The 16,751-nt window shown below is 47.2% G+C and overlaps 1 protein-coding gene across 1 annotated transcript in view; it reads right to left on the reverse strand.

The window, feature by feature from the left end:
• The window catches only part of Slc37a2 (solute carrier family 37 member 2), a 24,972-nt gene extending 9,039 nt beyond the window's left edge, over nt 1-15,933 (reverse strand). Inside the window, exons 1-5 of the mRNA XM_008835001.3 lie at nt 15,769-15,933; nt 2,683-2,764; nt 2,125-2,218; nt 1,918-1,996; nt 440-575 (exon numbers count right to left, since the gene is read on the reverse strand). Of these exons, the coding sequence (XP_008833223.1) occupies nt 440-575; nt 1,918-1,996; nt 2,125-2,218; nt 2,683-2,764; nt 15,769-15,827 (450 nt within the window). The 5' untranslated portion in view covers nt 15,828-15,933. The remainder of the gene's footprint in view (nt 1-439; nt 576-1,917; nt 1,997-2,124; nt 2,219-2,682; nt 2,765-15,768) is intronic.
• Nucleotides 15,934-16,751: the final 818 nt, after the last annotated feature.

Consider the following 16,751-nt stretch of genomic DNA (forward strand, 5'->3'; position numbering starts at 1 on the left):
GAGAGAGAGAGAGAGAGAGAGAGAGAGAGAGAGAGAGAGGTGAGGTGTGAGGGCAAACTTGACTGCCCTGGGTAGAGGAGATTCAATGTCATGGCTGAGGCACCTCACACCCCACATTGCAAACCTTGTCTTTCCCTGACCTGCATGTTCACACACACTCTATCATGAGCTGACTTCTCAAACTCAAAATTAGGTGAACTGAGATGAAACTTCCTATGCATCTTAGGTGGCCTCAACACAGTACCCAAGGGCAGACTTACTAAGCTTTTGGGGGGTGAGAATTAGGACCCTGAGCAGGGTGACAAAAGGAGCCTGGGGCTGAAATAAGGAAGTCAGTTTTCCATCACTCTAAACTTGAGATAGCTAAGGAGGACTAGTGGCCTCCAGGGTCTGTCCTTTGAGGGGAACAAAGGTACAAGCACAAGACAGACACTCATACCTGGATGAGCACAAAGTACCAAAGCATGTGGATGTTCCAGAAATACCCCAGGCCCAAGAGGGAGGTAAACAAGCCACTGAGCAGCATTCCAGCTGAAAGGTAGTAACGGAGGGGCAGCCGCTCTCCAAAAATTCCACTGGAGAAGAGAAGGAGTCCAGATTAGTCCCCGTGTACACTCGGCCACCTCCCCTCTTTTACCCCACTGATGACCTGTGTCCTGTTGTATGCCCAGGCTGACCTCAGTCCGCACTTCTGCTTTACTTGACACCACTGGCCATGCTATGACAATTCTGTTGCCCATGTCTCTCCCTCTGGGCTGACTACTCCTTGTCTCTTATTCTCTCAGCCTAGTCTCTTGCATCACCTTTAGGGTTTTAACTACCACGTAGATGCTAAACAGCCACAACTATGTATTTTCAGTCCCCATCTGTCCCCCTGCGCCTTGGGAACATATTCAGATTGCCTTTTGGGCACCTTTACTTGGATGAAACTCAACACTAAAACAGAACTCTTCCTCCTCTTTCACCTCTCAGAAACCTCGGAAACCCCAGCTGTCCTCAAGCTCAGCAGCTTGGCTGCTGTTGCACTGGCTCCTTGCTATAACTAGCCTTGTCTGCCTCAAACTTACCTCAACATCTCCCTCACGGTGATCTACCTGAAGCATAAATTTAGGTATAATCCATCAATGGCTCTCCCTTCTCACAGCCTAACACAGGCCTTCTGCAAATGACCTCATCCTTTAGCCCCATCTCCTGCTGTTGCTCCTCTTGACTCGCTCCCTCTGGTAACATTGCGAACAGTTCTACTAGCACATCAAGCTGTTCCTCATTTGGTTACTGTGCTCAGCAGTGCCTTTGACCTGGGTCCTCTTCCCCACTGCTAGGCCCATGGGTCTTCACAGTTCAGGCTCATCTCACAAGAAACTTTCCCCAGTCCATCCCCAAACCCAGTCTGCACTGCATGATTCCCCGACAGACACCTCTATCCTATAGCCATTTCATCATTTTTCAATTAACTGCTGACCCAAGGGCTCCCCTACTAGGCTCTGAAGGCCTTTGAAGGCCACAACCTGCACCATCCATCTGTGACTCCTGGCAGCAAGCTCCATGCTGCCTATATAATTCAGACAGAACTGGATGGGCTCTCCTTGGGGATCTGTATGTCCAGGGCTGGACTTAGGGGACCCTGGTCCATACGCCCCATGCTGCCTCTGACTGAGTCAGCTCAAAGACAGCATCCAAGAAGTCTCACAGAAAAAAGGGTTGCTAACAGGAGGAGTTTACCAGCAAGACGTGGGGGAGCAGTGTGGTGTCCAAGAAGGGAGGTTGGCCATGAGCTGATGGCCTGGGGAGGTCTTGGCCTCACTCCTACTTGGAGGAGCTGCTATATCCTAAAGCCCCAGGTCAGTGAGGAGAAGTGGCAGCTCTGAACCTTCTGACCCAACCCACCCCAATGGACACAAACTGCCTTTCTCTTACCTGATAAACATGCCGATAGCATAGGCCACCAGGAAGGCATTGTCCACGGCCCCCAGTAACTCCTTGTAGTCATCTTTGTCTGAAAGCAGATGGGAGAGGCAGAAAGCTGGCTGGATGGCCCTTCAGGAAACCCCTGTTCACTCTTAAAGAAGAAGGAATGGGAGTGGAGAACAGCAATGTGCGCTTGCAATGTGCCAGTGTTCTTACCAAATGGACTCCAGCTGCACCACGTGGTATCATTGAAATCGTGAGTATCATTATCGGGCCTGATCAACTCGGAGCAGTTCTGGTGCAGACGGCTCTGCAAGGCAATGGTATACATGGGTTGGTGGTCGCCTCATCTCCTGGAGCCCACTCAACCCAGAAAGAAGCAAGCAACCTGCTACCCAATCATCAGCACCCCTTCCTCCCTCCCACCTTAGTCTATGCTCCCTCCTGCCAGTATCTCCTCCAGCAGGGGTAGGTGGCTACGAGAGACCCGTGAATGGTCTTCAGGGCCCAGAGCCCCTGTCTTCTCAGCTTACCCACACCCATCAACTCTTCTGTCTGGGGGATAAACGTAAAAGGAAAACAGGGAAATATTGCAGGAGGGAGGTAGGAAAGAGCCACCAACAGTGACTTATCTTCCAGCTAGTTGGAAGGAGCAGTCCCAGTGACTAGGTAAAGGAAGTTGGAGGGTGATGGTCTGAGGTCCAGACATCCAACTGCAGCACAGGCCTTCCAGGCCCTACATATCCTGCATTCTCCCTTGCTACCTAACCTCACCTTGACGATGCTGATGGGCTTCCTGGACATGTGATAACAGGTATAAATAAGGAAAGTGAGCAGCAGGATGAAGCCACGGAACCTGTGTGAGAAATGAGCATCCTGGTCAGGAGAAAACGGGCCCCAGCCAAAAGAAGCAGCAGCCTACCTGTGTGGACTTGAGCAGTCCCAGGAACTCAGTACCACCAATTTTTTACTTCAGGTGCTCTTCCAAACACTAGTTCCCAGAGCAGAGTCCAGGGGAGGCTGGAAGCAAAGGGCCATTGTGGGCAGCACCTCCCCTGCTCCTGCCCCCTTCCATCCCTTCAGCCCCTCCAGGGTCTCACTGAGGCAAAGGTGCCTGTGCCTGGGTGTGGGGCACAGATATGGTCACAGGGAATTGGGATCATTTCCTAAATGTCAGAAATGATAGGCATGGGAGGGAACTAAGAGGGAGAGGAGCCTGTCTTCAACGTGGTGTCTATTCTCCCCTTGAGATTAGAAGATAGCAGACCATAGCTAGAGATGATGCAGCTGGGACAAAACCTCAGTCCTCTCCTCCTGGTCCCGGACCAGTCAGTTCTGCGGGACAGAAAGCTTATTCTTTGCTCTGTGGCTTGCATGGCTGTGTGCCTTCTCTGCCCTGCTTCTCATCTCATGCACTGACCAGATAGAAAGAACAGTCCAGTCAGATGCCCCTCAAAGTTTCCATGCACCACAGCCACTTCCCTTCTTCCAAGAGTCTTGGGAAGATCCTGCAGTGCCTGCCTGAGTCAGTGCTTCCCCAGCAAGGTATCAGCTGAGCTGAATCAGCAATCAGGAGCCAAAAAGTGCATGGAAAATAGACCTCAGAATGGGGCTCAATGACAGAACACATGATTAGTATACTTGAAGGCCTAGGCTCAACCATCAGTAAAGAAACAAATCAGCATGGAAGCAAAGGTCAGACATTAGTGTAAGACTCAGTAACTCTTCTCTTGAACGAGCAGAGTGGGGAAAAAAGGAGGGCAGGCCCTAGAGCCTTAATCTCCCTTGGCTCCACTGAGGTGGCAGAGGAGGAGAGATACTGCAGACACCAGATGGTCAGCCTGCCCTGTCTGGTAATCTGCCTCCAAACTCCAGACTCACTCCCCCAAAACATATAATTAAACAATGCATGCTACCTCTTGAGAAATAAAGGGTGTTTATGCAAAGTCTGAATTCAGATTGTGTTGCCAGGTCCTGTCTCACTTTACCCTGGACTTGAATTTCCTACCTGGGTGTCTGTCTCCATTTTCTCACTGTCACATAATTTTTCTCTTAAGAAAATGATTTTACACATGCTTCCCTCCATTTTTTGGTTTAAATATTTTCTCTATATTTCTATATCCTCAAGATCAAAGTTCTAAGCCAGGCATGGTAGTGTACACCTGTTGTCCCAACACTGAGGAGGCTGAGGCAGGAGGATTGGGAATCTGAGGCCAACCTGGGCTAGATAGTGAGACCCAGTCTCAAAACACCTCCCTGGAAACCAGTTCTCAAGGCACCCGTGAATCACACAAGTCCTCAACTTTAGGGAAGCTGAGGCTACCCTAAGTGCCTGTCCCAGTGATTGACATCAAAAAGTTTTTTCAAGGTATACAAATTGCCTTGTGGCTATGATTCTTAATTCAGAGATTTATAGAATTCTCTAAGTTATTTTAGAGAGAGTACCAAGCTGGCAAGGAGCAATAGATGGAAGAAAACTGAAACCCTACAGCTCACACCAGCCCAGGGCTTGCCGGGGATGCCACTCAGTCCAGGGGAAAGCAGACAGCTTTGAGTGGCACCTCTCTCACTCACTGCGTAAGTCTTTAATGCTTCTGGCTACTTTAGTTGTGCATAGATGTGGTCCATACATGAGCATCAACTCCATCTACTTATAGGTTAAGTGTCTACAATATCACTCTCACCCTCGTCCTTAGGTGACCCTTAAGTGCCGCAAAGCTGAGACTACTTTAGCGGACCACATAGAGGTGCCAGAGCCCTTTCCAGAATGTGTGGCCACTGGTCATAATGACAAATCAGATCCTCTTTAGTTTAGAAAGATCTTCATGGACCCAAGTCCTACAGGATCACCTGAGAGTGCAATAGTGAGGACCAGTCAGCAGTAAGTAGACCTAGTGCTATGTGGAAAACCATGCTACATAGTAAACATGCTAGACACTCAGGAGTTAGGCAGAGCCAGAGGCCCCAGAAAGACAATCTAGCTGTCATAGCCTTTCCCCTCTCACCTCAAATCGCAGCTTCAATACCACTCCCCCACCTCCACCTGCTAGGAGCTTCCAGTGTTCATCCTTTTCTGTTCCATGCCCATGTCATTCAGAGTCCTGTCCCTCCCATCCCTGGGGAGGAAGAGCCATTCCAGAAGGCAGACACACTCATGCCCACACTGATATTGTTGGCAAAAAAATAAGACTGCTCTTCCATCCACCTATGTATCTACCATGTCCTAGTCATCAAACTAAAGATCTAGCAATTACAAGAGAAATGGAAAGACAGATCCTGCCCTTCTGGAGTGCACAGGTCAATGAGGAGTCAGATGCACAGAGTTAGGGTGACTGTGCTGTAAAAACAGGAAGTTTTGTGTGACACAGGAGTCCAGAGGAGGGAAACCAAACCCAGTGAGATGGCAGTGGTGTGATGAAAGGGTTCTTGGAGATGTGGTTTCAAAATCAAGCAGGAGGTGGCCAGCAAACCACGATTAGGCAGAGAGCTCTGCCAGGGAAGCAGCAGCGTATGCAAAGGCACAGAGGCATGAAATAACACTGCCTGTTTGGGAATACCACATGGTTCAGGATATCTGGAAGGCGAGACTGAGCTAAGCACAGAAGTGGCTGGGAGGGCGCAGGCTGGGCAGGGCCTTATGTGCCAAGAGGCAGGGCTTGGGCTGTCTCTTGAGGAGGATGGGAAGCTATTGAAAGGGCTGGGGTTTCCCATGTGAGGGTGCTCTAGATACACACCAGGTGGAAGCCCTAAGCAGACCTCTTTACCAGAGGGTGAGCCAATCTCCATGCCTTTCTACCTAGCTACTTCCAGGCACATGGTGACCTCAAAAGATACTCTAGATAATGTATTTCAAGGAGTTAATGTCTGTAGAGAAAAAGAAAGCAAGGACTTAAATCAGGCAAAAGATGGTTTCTTTCCCTAAACCTGTTTGCTCTTCTGAAAAGCAGGCTTTGTTCAACTTGCTCACAAAATCACTGACAGGCAAATGAGATGATATCTGTCACAGGCCTTATAGCACTGACACCCAACAGACACTTGAAAATGGTAGCTAGTGTTGTTTCAGATTCCCACACGAGAAAGAACTGGAAGGAACTGAGACAGCCCTTGCTGCTGTTACAGGAGCCAAACTAGGCACCAAACTCTTTTGGACCATGGAAGGTAGAGATGAGGAGGCGAGCTGGACCTCCTCATCACCTTCCCAGAATGCATACCTGATCTCTAAGGACACAAAGACCTCAAGTTACTAGTGCCCTGTCTTTGTTAGGGTGTGTTGAGTGCCTGTGAGGGAACCTGCAATGCTACAGGAAAGGAACTCTGGACTTCTAAGTTCTTTCCACCACTTCCTCAGGGCAGTCAGGAGGATCAGCAGGTCCACACTGGCATTCTGGCATGTGATTTTTCCGCTCTGCCCTCTAGGGACCTGCCCAACCTGACCCCAATCTCCAGTGATAGAAAACCTGACCCCCAAGTCAGTAGGAAAGTATGACCCCTGAGAGCCAGGGTTTCTCTGCTGTGCTGTGTGGTGCTAGGCTTGTGCTGGTTTCTTCTGGGACTTCCTGCCTGGTGTCCAGTGGGTAGAAGGATATGCTCTCACTCACAACCCGGCCTCCTACTAGCCAGTGGTCCTTTTAGGCCACTATCAGATGTTCTGAGGAAAGGACCCAAGTGCTGTCATTCAAAGGGGCCTAGGGACATGGGACAGGTTAAGGGTGGAGCTAGACTGAGGCTGAGGCACTGAAGCTCATTCACAGGCCTGACAGCTGAGGGCTCTCGGGTGGGACTTGTAGGTTTCACTTCTGTTCTCACAAGCCCTTCCCTTGGGGAACCAAGAGGCCCCACTAGGGGAGCAGGGCACAAAACACAAACAGATACAAGGTAAGAGATGTCAGCCCAAGTGCAGAGCTGGGTTGGGCAAGCAGGCCAGAGAAGGCCCCCAGACGGCTTCACATGGGACCAGCTGCTTCATGACCCTCTAAGTCTTTGTTAGCAAGAGGTGGCCCTCCTTAAGAGTCCCACCTTCTCTACCAGATACTGGTTACTGAATAACCAAGTCAGAAAGAGAGGGGGACTAGCTATCTCTTAACTATTATCTGACAGCCCAACTTGTTCTTTCACAAAACCTCGGTAATAGTTTCACTTTGTTAAGACTTTGCACTAAGAATGATTCTGGGATAGGAACAGAGAACAGAGTTCCCCAAAGTAGCCGCAGAGAACAGGCAAACAAGACCCCAATAGCAGAGTCTTTGATTTCTGGAAAAGAGGAAACAGGCCCCTCCCTTCAGTCATCCCAGTGCCTGCCTCCCTGTTCTTTGCTCCACAAATACTTTGCTGACAGCTCTGACTACCATGTATAGACAATGGGGACTTAACTCCCTCACTGACTGATCCCCACCCCTGCTTCAACATGGGACTGCTTAGGACAGACACCAGGGTAGGCTGGTTGTGGCTGCCGGTGACCCTGGCACTTCCCTTGGGGAAATGAACCTGGTGGCCTGTTTCTGGGTTTGACTGTTCTGGGGTCAGCAGTTCTGAAAAGGTTAGAGGGCTGGGCACAGGAACCAGACCATGGTCAATGCAGATAGCACCACCACCCTAACCTCTACCAAGGCCACCACCAACACTGGGAGATATCCTAGTAGGGAGGGCCAGCCAAGAACAGATACTCAGGGGGTAGAGTCCTGAGTAGGGCCTATAGTCTACAAGAGCAGGCAGCCCAGGCCTGGGAGGGCCTCTGAGGAGAAAGATTTCTTGAAGCAGGTCCACAGAATCTGTCTCTTGTCCCCTTTCTCTAGCTGGGCCTTGGGTGCTTGCTTAGATGGACAGAGTTTACTTAGGGCTTAGCTAGCCAACAGATGTAAGTTCCACACTTCTGAAGAAAGGCTGTATGAACAGCATGGACAGGAGTGTGGTGATGATCACAGAGCTGCTGTATCCTGACCATGGATGTCCTTCCCTCCAGGACCCTCAGGAGGCCTAGCCCCAGCTTCACCCCGAGCATAAGCAGCTCAGGGCCCCAAGGCATAAGCTACAGGTCAAGAGAACAGTGATAGCAGCCCCAGACCCCTCCAGCACACCAACTTAGTGGCAATTGGATGGGGATCTGGCTTCAGGGATTCCCAACCCCTTCAGCTAGCTCTTTTAAACTCCATAAAATTGCACTCTTCACAATTATCCTGTTTGCCTAAGTGCTACCTCATGCTGTAGCTTAGAGCCCTGGCTCTTCATTCACTCAGGGTTCCCCTTCTTGGCTTTCTTCTCAAATATGTATTCCTCTTTCCTAAAAAAAGATCATCTTAGCCACACATTCCTTCCAGAAAGTTCTGGCTTCCTGTGGCTTACTAGTCAATGGTTCCTTGTCTGGGAAGGATCTTGGGGCCTAGCTGTACATCTACTGGGTCTCTCTTAGCAAGTACTCAATCCTAGCTAGAGGGAGGGAATGAGAAGTAGGGGTTCTGTGGGCCTGCTTGCCCTGAGGTAACTTTTGTGCCCTTGTTCTGGTGTTAATTTGGGACTGCCTATCTCTGACCTCAGTACAACACTGGCATAGCTTGACTGAAGAAAGCAAGCCTTGATCAACTGGAAGAAAATGCCAAGCCCCTTGCTGCCGCCTAGACCAGTCCATGAAGCATGAGTCAGACAGAGCCACTCAACCCAGCTGGTCTGCTCTATAATGAGGGTAAGAGGAAACAAAGGAAGAGGAAGCTGTTGTGAAGAGCTGCAATCACAAGGGTGTGGGGGAGGGGTTGCCAGGTCACATGCTTGGCCTGGGGGCTGATAGGAAGATGGATACAGTCTCCACCATCTCTGCCCTTCACAGCTCCCCTTAAGTAGTTCTCTCTGTTGCTTTTCCGGATCAGCTCTTTGCAGGAACCAGGAAGACAAAGGCAGCATCAGCACTCAGATCTGATTCTGCCCTCCTACTCCCCCACCACAGACTAGGGAAAAGAACATCAGACATGGGCCAAAAGAAGCTGAGTCTTCATTTCTGGTTCTTCTACTTACTATGAGTCTGGGCAACTTGTTTAACCTCTAAATCTCAGTTTGGTTTGTTTTTTTTTTGCTTCTTTTTGTGAGAGTGTTTCAATGTATAAACCAGACTGACCTGAAACTCACCATGTAGACCAGGCTGGCCTCAAACTCAGAGATTTGCCTGCCTCTGCCTCTCATTTGGTGCTGCACAGGATTGCCACAGGATTAACTGCTGCACAGGATTGCCACAAGGGTTAACTGTGATAAAATGGATGTGAAAGTATGTGGCACAAACAGCATCTCTCTTGGTATCTGAGTAGCTTCTGCTCTCTGTTCCTAGCCAACTCCACAGCACAAAATCATTTGTCAGCCTTGGCTTTGTCCAGCTTCCATGGGAAGATCAGGGTGTGGGGAAAACAGAAACTGTGGGAGTCCTTAGCTCCCACTCCTCCTGCCTGTCAAATCTTTCCCCCTCCACACCCATTCCTGCTCATCCAGCTGCTGTGTCACCCTGCTCCCTCCTCCGTGTCCAGGGCTGTTCCTCCTCAGAAGGCCCCAGGAAATACACCCAGCCCAGTAAGCAGCAGTCAGTCAGTCATCTCTCTGGAAAGATGCCCATGCTGCCAGCTGCCCCCAGGCATACCCACTCAGATACTGTCATGGAAGGCAGGGAACCAGACAGGTCCAGGGCTAAGGACCCCTGAGTATTTGGTGGCTCTAAAATGCCATGAATTGGCAATCCACCCAGTCCTGACGAGGAATGGAGCAACGCCTACTAGGCAGAAACTCCAGACTCTGCCTCCACGCACCTGTTTCCACCTGCCCACTGCCCCTCTCCAGGGACTGCCCTCTTGTATGTTATGCTCTTGCTTACTTGAGCTCTATATTATCAGTCCAAAGACAAAGACTGCCAGTCACCAAGTCAAAGGCGACCTCCCAATGGGATGAATCCTGCCATGACAATTCAACCACTAGCAAAGTGCTTTGAAAAGCTTCTCATTTAATGTCACCCAAACCCTGAGATATAGCTACGTTGTTATTTCCCTTTTGTAGTTCAGGAAATGTAGCCTCAGAGCAATGAAGTGATTTGTCTAAGGCCAAATGGCAGTGTGATTTTTTTTTTTCTCCATTGACATGATCATCAATACAGTGGGGAAGACCATGGGTTTAAGAATCAGATTAACCTGGACCCAACTCCAGCTAAGTCATTTGTCAGCTGCAAATGGACAAGCTACATACTTTTCTGTGCTTCACTTACTTGTATGTCCCATGGGAGAACTAACATTGTGGTTCTAAAATAAAATAGCGTTGAGAATAGCTGGTACTGGGCAGTATGAAGAGGCGAGACTGACAACAGTCAGGGCTTGCTTCTCTGTGCTTAATGTAAGCCTGGCACCAACCCAGATACTTCACATGTGCCACCTCATTAAACCTCAGTGGTCTTAGGGAGCAGGTATCGCTGTTATCATTAGTTTATAGATGAGTCCAAGACTATCCGTTGTCTTCACTTCTCTTTCAATGCTCTTCTTAGGGACATATGAAAGTCATGAGACAGCATTCATTCTAATTTTATTTCAGACTATAAGTGCTTATCCTATATGTTTCCACCTAAGCTTGTATTTTGTTTAGCATAGGAAATGAAATGTGAATTGGAGTAACATCCAAAAAGTTAGTGATTCAAGGCACACAGTGGTGAAAGGATTCCTTTCTATGTCTTGAATTTTGGAGAACAGCAGTTAGTCACATTTTAAGAGATGTTCAATGCCAGGCGTGGTGGTGCACACCTTTAATCCCATCACTCAGGAGGCAGAGGCAGGAGGAGCTCTGTGAGTTCGAGGCCAGCCTGGTCTACATAGTGAGGTCCAGGACAGCTGGGGCTACTGGGAGACCCTGTCTCAAAAAGTCCAAAAAAAAGGAAAAGAAAGAAAAAAAAAAAAAGGAAAAGAAATGTTCAAGTGGGGCTGAGGATGTAGCTCTATTGGTAGAGCTCTTAGCTAGCATTCATAAGCTCTGGGCTTCGACCCCTAGCACCACATAAACCAGGAGTGGTGGCAGATGCCTATAATACCAGCACTTGGTAGGTGCAGGCAATAGGATCATAAATTCAAGGTCATCCTTGACTACAGGCAGTTGGAGGCCACTGCGGACTAGAAACCATGTCTAAAAAAAAGTGTGCAAGTGATGTGTGTGTAGAAAATTGTGTTGCGCACATTCCTGTGCTCTTCTGAGAAGCTGTGACAGTCTTTGCCATGATCTACCCTCTTCACTCATTTTCTTTGATATATGTTACTTTGGTTAAAAGATGTACTTAGGGCTGGAAATGTAGCTCAGTGGGAGGTAACTTGCCTAGCGCTATAGATGTGGTTTTATTTATTGAAGGGAAAAGAGCAATTTTATCTTCAAGTGCAAGAACTGGTAGTTCTAAGACAGCATGGAGGAGAATGAAGAATGAAACCTGAATGGGTAAGCGAGTAGGTTTATAGAATTAGGAGTGGTTTTCCTGGGATTATAGTAGTGCAAATACTGATCTGAAGAGAGGCAATTAAATGTGTTAAATCTTGCCAAGGTGGGTTCAGGTTTGATAACTTTATATTATTTTTAAAAACTGGGTACCTGGAAAACCAGCTAGATTTGTTCTTTCTTGAAATGGTAAGTGCTAAAACTAGTAAGGCTTGCCATGCCGTGTTGATCAGTTAGTAGCATGGGATTAATTGTTAAAGAAGACAGAATCAGATTTCTCTTTTAAACTTTGAAAAAATTCATACAAGTTAAAAGCTGTAATTTATACAAATATTTCAGAAATTTCTGTGAGAAAAGTTGTGCAGATTTCTGGATGCCCTCCCTGTCCATGATTTTTTTTTTTTCTTTTGTGGTACTTGGGAATTGAGCCTAGGCCCTTGCTAGTAGACAAAGGCTCTAGTACTAAGCTACATGCCCAGCCTTTTTTCTATTTTTTGGTTTGAGATAGGGTCTTGCTAGTTGCCCAGGCTGGCCTTGAACTTCTAATCCTTCTGCCTCAGCCTCCTGAGTAGCTGGGATTACAGGCCTGTGCCATCAGGCCAGCCATTTATTTCCACTGATTTTGGCGGTACTTTGTCTGGTGGCAGCATGTCGTGTCAGTAGTCATGATTTCAGTTACCAGCTAAAATGTTATATGGTATACATAATTCCCTTAACTGGAAACTAGCCTCTTCTAGGCCATTTGTTTTCAGCTACAGGTGTACATCAGATGCTCAGATAATTACTCCTAACTTACTCTTTTTTTTTGTTGGTATTCTTAGTATATTATATAAATAATGTCTCAGAATTCTTATCTAAGGGTTTTTTCCATTCACTCATTTTTATAAGTTGATGCAAAGTTCATTGTCTTTTTTGAAACATGACTGATGTCTGTAGACATCATCTGTATTTTTGTTGTTATTAGCACTGGCTTCTTTTTGTTTTACATATTATAAGGAAAAACACATTTCCTTGTCAATTGTATTATTATTGTCATGAACTTGTATCAGATCACTGACTTTTGAAAACTATCAGTAGTTAACCACAGTCATCAAATGTTTGCCATCTACAGTCAGCTATATGACAAAGTTTTCATCAACAGTAACTACTGTCTCAGGAAAGCATTACACTGAGCACTTACTCTTCTGAAAACACCACTTGGACAACACAGAAGCACAGGAGTAGAGGTAGGACTCTTGTCAGAAGATGGGTTCCAGAGCCTGCTAACCAAGATTTGGAAGCCCAGAACTAATCACACAGGACTAAATGAACTGATAATGGCTATCACTTACGTTTGAAATGTTATTATAGTGTTCTATTTTCAGGACACCAGTATAAGGAAGACAGTTTTCTTTCCTCTTAGGTGATCCATAACCCATAACAACTTAGTAGACATTACATTATACTTTCATAAAGTGAAATGCAATGTTACCCAACTCCTCAGACTTCAGAAGCTCTAATTGAGTCTTCTTGCTTTTCATGATATGGCTATTTTAAAAGCTTCAATAAGAATCTCATCTTTTTTTCAACATGGGCAGGTTTAGAAAAACTGGTTATGTAACCAAGGCCTTGCCTGAAATACTGTATTTGAAAAGGATGCCTACTTGAGCAGATATTCCAGCCCCTTCTAAGGAACTAAGGCTCACTGTGTGGAGTCAATACTAATAGAACACTTCCAAGAAAAGTAGCTTACTGGGTTCTCAGACTTCGAAGTAGAAGAAAGTCACTCAGTTTTGCTAGTCTATGAGCCTTAGAATATTTTAGGCCTCTGGAGAAAGAGGAATTTACCCAAATTTATGGGTACAGCAGGTAAAATCTAATAAAGACAGTTTCTTGACATATAATCTCAATGTAATAAATAATAAAGTGCTTTTAATAAACCCAAAATAAGATTATTTATGAAGGATGGAGGAGGTGACTCAATGACTAAAGTGTTTGCTACATCAGCTGAGTTCAATCCCCAGCACCCACATAAAAAGCCCAGTATGATAAACAGGTGCATTTGTAATCCTAGAGTTGGAACAGCAGAGATAGGCAGCTCTTCATCCTCAAAGCTCCCTTGCTGGCCAGTCAGCCTAGCCTCATTTACGGATCCCAGTCCAAGTGAGAGACCCTATGTCAAAAAAAAAAAAAAAAGGTGGGATGATTCCTGAGGTTGACCACCTCTGGCCTACACACACACACACACACACACACACACACACACACACACACACAATTTTTTTAAAAAACATTGCTTAGCTGGGTGTGGTGGTGCACAGCTTTGAGCCCAACACTTGGAAGACAGAGACAGGCGGATCTCTGTCAGTTCCAGGCCAGCCTGATTTACATAGCGAGTTCCAGGCCAGCTGGAGCTACAGGGAGACCTGTCTCAAAACAAAAAAAAAATTGCTTATGAAAACTTTCAGTAAAGCAAATTTAACATGATGCAAAAGGTTAATTAACACTTTTGCTGTATCTGGGTAAGTAATGAAATTAAATCTTATGAGACCCACTTCATTGTGTGATCAATAATCAGCCTTGAAAATTTTTTTTTTTTTTGGTCTTTTTGAGACAGGGTCTCCCTATAGCCCCAGCTGACCTGGAACTGACTATGTAGACCAGGCTGGCCTTGAACTCACAGAGATCCGCCAGCCTCTACCTCTCCCAAGTGCTGGGACTAAAGTGTGCCACCACGCCCAGCTTTTGAAGATTTTTTAAAAACCAAGAGAATCTCTAAAAGGAAAGAAAGAGAGAACATTCCTCCCAATGTGAATCTAGCCTTTCATTTGTTCTGATTCTAGTTTTCTATAACCTTGAGCTTTTTATTCTTTGAAGTGATAGCTAACAGACAATTCATATAAAATATGTCTATGAGTGAGATAGCTTCAACAGTCTTCCATCCCAACTCTGGAAAAACAGTTTGGCGTTAATAACATGATGTACAAATTGATATGTTATTTGTATTATGCTTCTTAAAACTGTGATTAAACTATACATAGCATAAAAATATCCATTGTTGTACAACTATTGCAGCCATCCATATCCACTAAACTGTCCAAGCACCTGCTCTGATTCTCTTTCCACAAAATTATAACATTTCTTCTAGCTCCTTCACTATGCATAAAATATACTCTTTAATACATACTCATGTTCATATCCTTGAGTCATTTTATCTCTTTCTGAAAAAAACAAAAAAACAAAAAGCCCTCAGGTGGTCCAAATTCTAAAAGGACCAGATAAAGCATCTACAGGAGACTGGATGTGATGAGTACTGTCAGTAAGTCAAAGTGCCCAGAGTAATCAACTGTCCAGATTTGTACTGGATTAAGAACTAGTACAAACCAGGCCAGGGGCGGGAGAGGTGGTTCAGCAGTTAAGGGTATTGGCTGCTCTTGCAAAGGACCCAGGTTCAGTTCTCAGCACCAACATGGCAGCTAACAACCTTCCACAATTCCAGTTCCAGGGGAATCTGACGCTCTCTTTTGACCCCCCTGGGGCATTGCACAACACAGGTGTACTTACACACATGCAGACAATATACTTGTACACACCAAAAGTTTTTCAAAAACCAGGCCATATTGATCACCTTATAAGCATCTGCCCACTCTAAAGAAGACTCTTATATTAATTTGACAGTTTAGGTTTGGCACTCCTGTCATCTGTTTTTCAAGAGAAGTCAGGAACAAGCTATTTTGCTGCGTTTTACAATTTGGAAATGATGGCAACTAATGAAATATTCTTAAAACCCAGTACAGACCAAGCATACAACTCCAAGCTGCTCTGATGGAGTGGCTGAAATCTTTCCACCCAGCCTACGGGTGGCCTCTTGTGGACACGGGGACAGCTCCTACGAAAGCAGGCTCACCGGTTTAAGGGTGGCCACCCAGCTGTAAACAGCTGTAGTTCTCCCTGAGACATGCCCTTGCTAGGTATCTCTTTGGGACTGGAATAATCTCCCAGAACCAGTGATTTCTGGCCTTATGTTACCCAATCCAATCGATAAAATCTAAAAGGGGCCCGAAACTCCCTGGCCACCTTTATACTCTTCTACTCCAGGCCTGAGTTCCAGCCCGAAGGCAAGTCCAGATCCCACGGAGAAGTGCTCAGATAAGAAGCTGAAGTGCTTTACAGGTACCCTGGCGCGTCTGCCTGTGTTTGCAGATGCAGACAACAAATCGGAACTGATGAACTCTTGTAGGCAGCCTGCTCTTCATCAGGGTCACACAGAAGTCTGGGTGAACGTGGTATTAGTAGGGTCTGCATGTTTACCAACCTTCCAGGCTGAGCCGCTGTAGGAGCCCGAGCCAGAACCGCCTCCCCGACTCCGGGACTTCCAGAGACACCCGCGCAGAGCAGGGTTTGCCCTGTGTCCAGGCGTCCAGGCAGCCTCCTTCCCCCAGCCCTGCTTACCAGCTGTCCCTGGAGAAGGCACGGAGGAACCAGACACCTGGAGCCAGAGAGGACCGCATCTTGCCTGGCAAACCGAGGGCGCAGAGCCGCCGTGTCTCGGCCAGCGTTGGCTGCGGTTTAAATGCCCCGCCAGCAGGCCCGCCCCTGTCTGGGTGAGGGCCAGAGCCCCCGCCCCCTGCACCTGACCGCCCTGCCTTCTAGGTCTCCTAAGCCCAAACCGAAGTCATCCCTCAGGCGATTGCTAACATCTGTTTTTCTGTGCACTACCACCGCTTTCGTACTTTCTCCTCCCTCCAGGGATCGACAGCGCTGTTTCCTGAGGCGCCTCTTTCTGTTCTGCACTTTCTGCCCGTGGGGCGTTAAGGGGACCTAAAACAGTAATCCCATTAGTTATCAACTCTGTGTGACTGTCCTACCGCCCACAGCTGTCTCCGCAGTACTTCTGGCCCCAACAGTGAAAATCGGGGGAGGGGTGGGGGCGTGACACTGAAACCAGTGACCCGCACATCTGGGTGTTCGCGTGCGGGCGCCCCCTGGGAGCGCAGGCGTGTTCACAGAGAAACAATATCCAGCCAGAAACAGCTCACTGAGCTGGCAGAGAGCCTTCCCGAACCCCTCACTGGACACCCAGTTCTGCCTGCAGTAACAGTGTTGCAATCATTCCCTTTAGGAGGCCAGCGGCCAGGCGGCAGTGACGAGCTACCAGGCAGGGACTTTGGTGCTTATAAAAATGACTGCCTCTAGCATGAAGATTTCAGGGCATGTTTCCCTATAAAAAAAAGCTATGATGAGATTCTTGTATAGGAAACCAAGGGCAAAATACCGAGGGTGGAAAGGGAAGTATTCACCTGAAAAGTAAACCTGTTAATAGAACATAAAATAGGAATGTGTCTGTGCAAATGGGTTTCAGCCCTAACCCCACCCACCCCTAACTAGCAGGAGTGCCAGGGCCTGCACAAGGTCAGGGAGGTGCAGCAACAGCT

Source organism: Nannospalax galili, unplaced genomic scaffold (assembly GCF_000622305.1).
Source record: "Nannospalax galili isolate Female #2095 unplaced genomic scaffold, S.galili_v1.0 scaffold690, whole genome shotgun sequence".
Taxonomy (NCBI): domain Eukaryota; kingdom Metazoa; phylum Chordata; class Mammalia; order Rodentia; family Spalacidae; genus Nannospalax; species Nannospalax galili.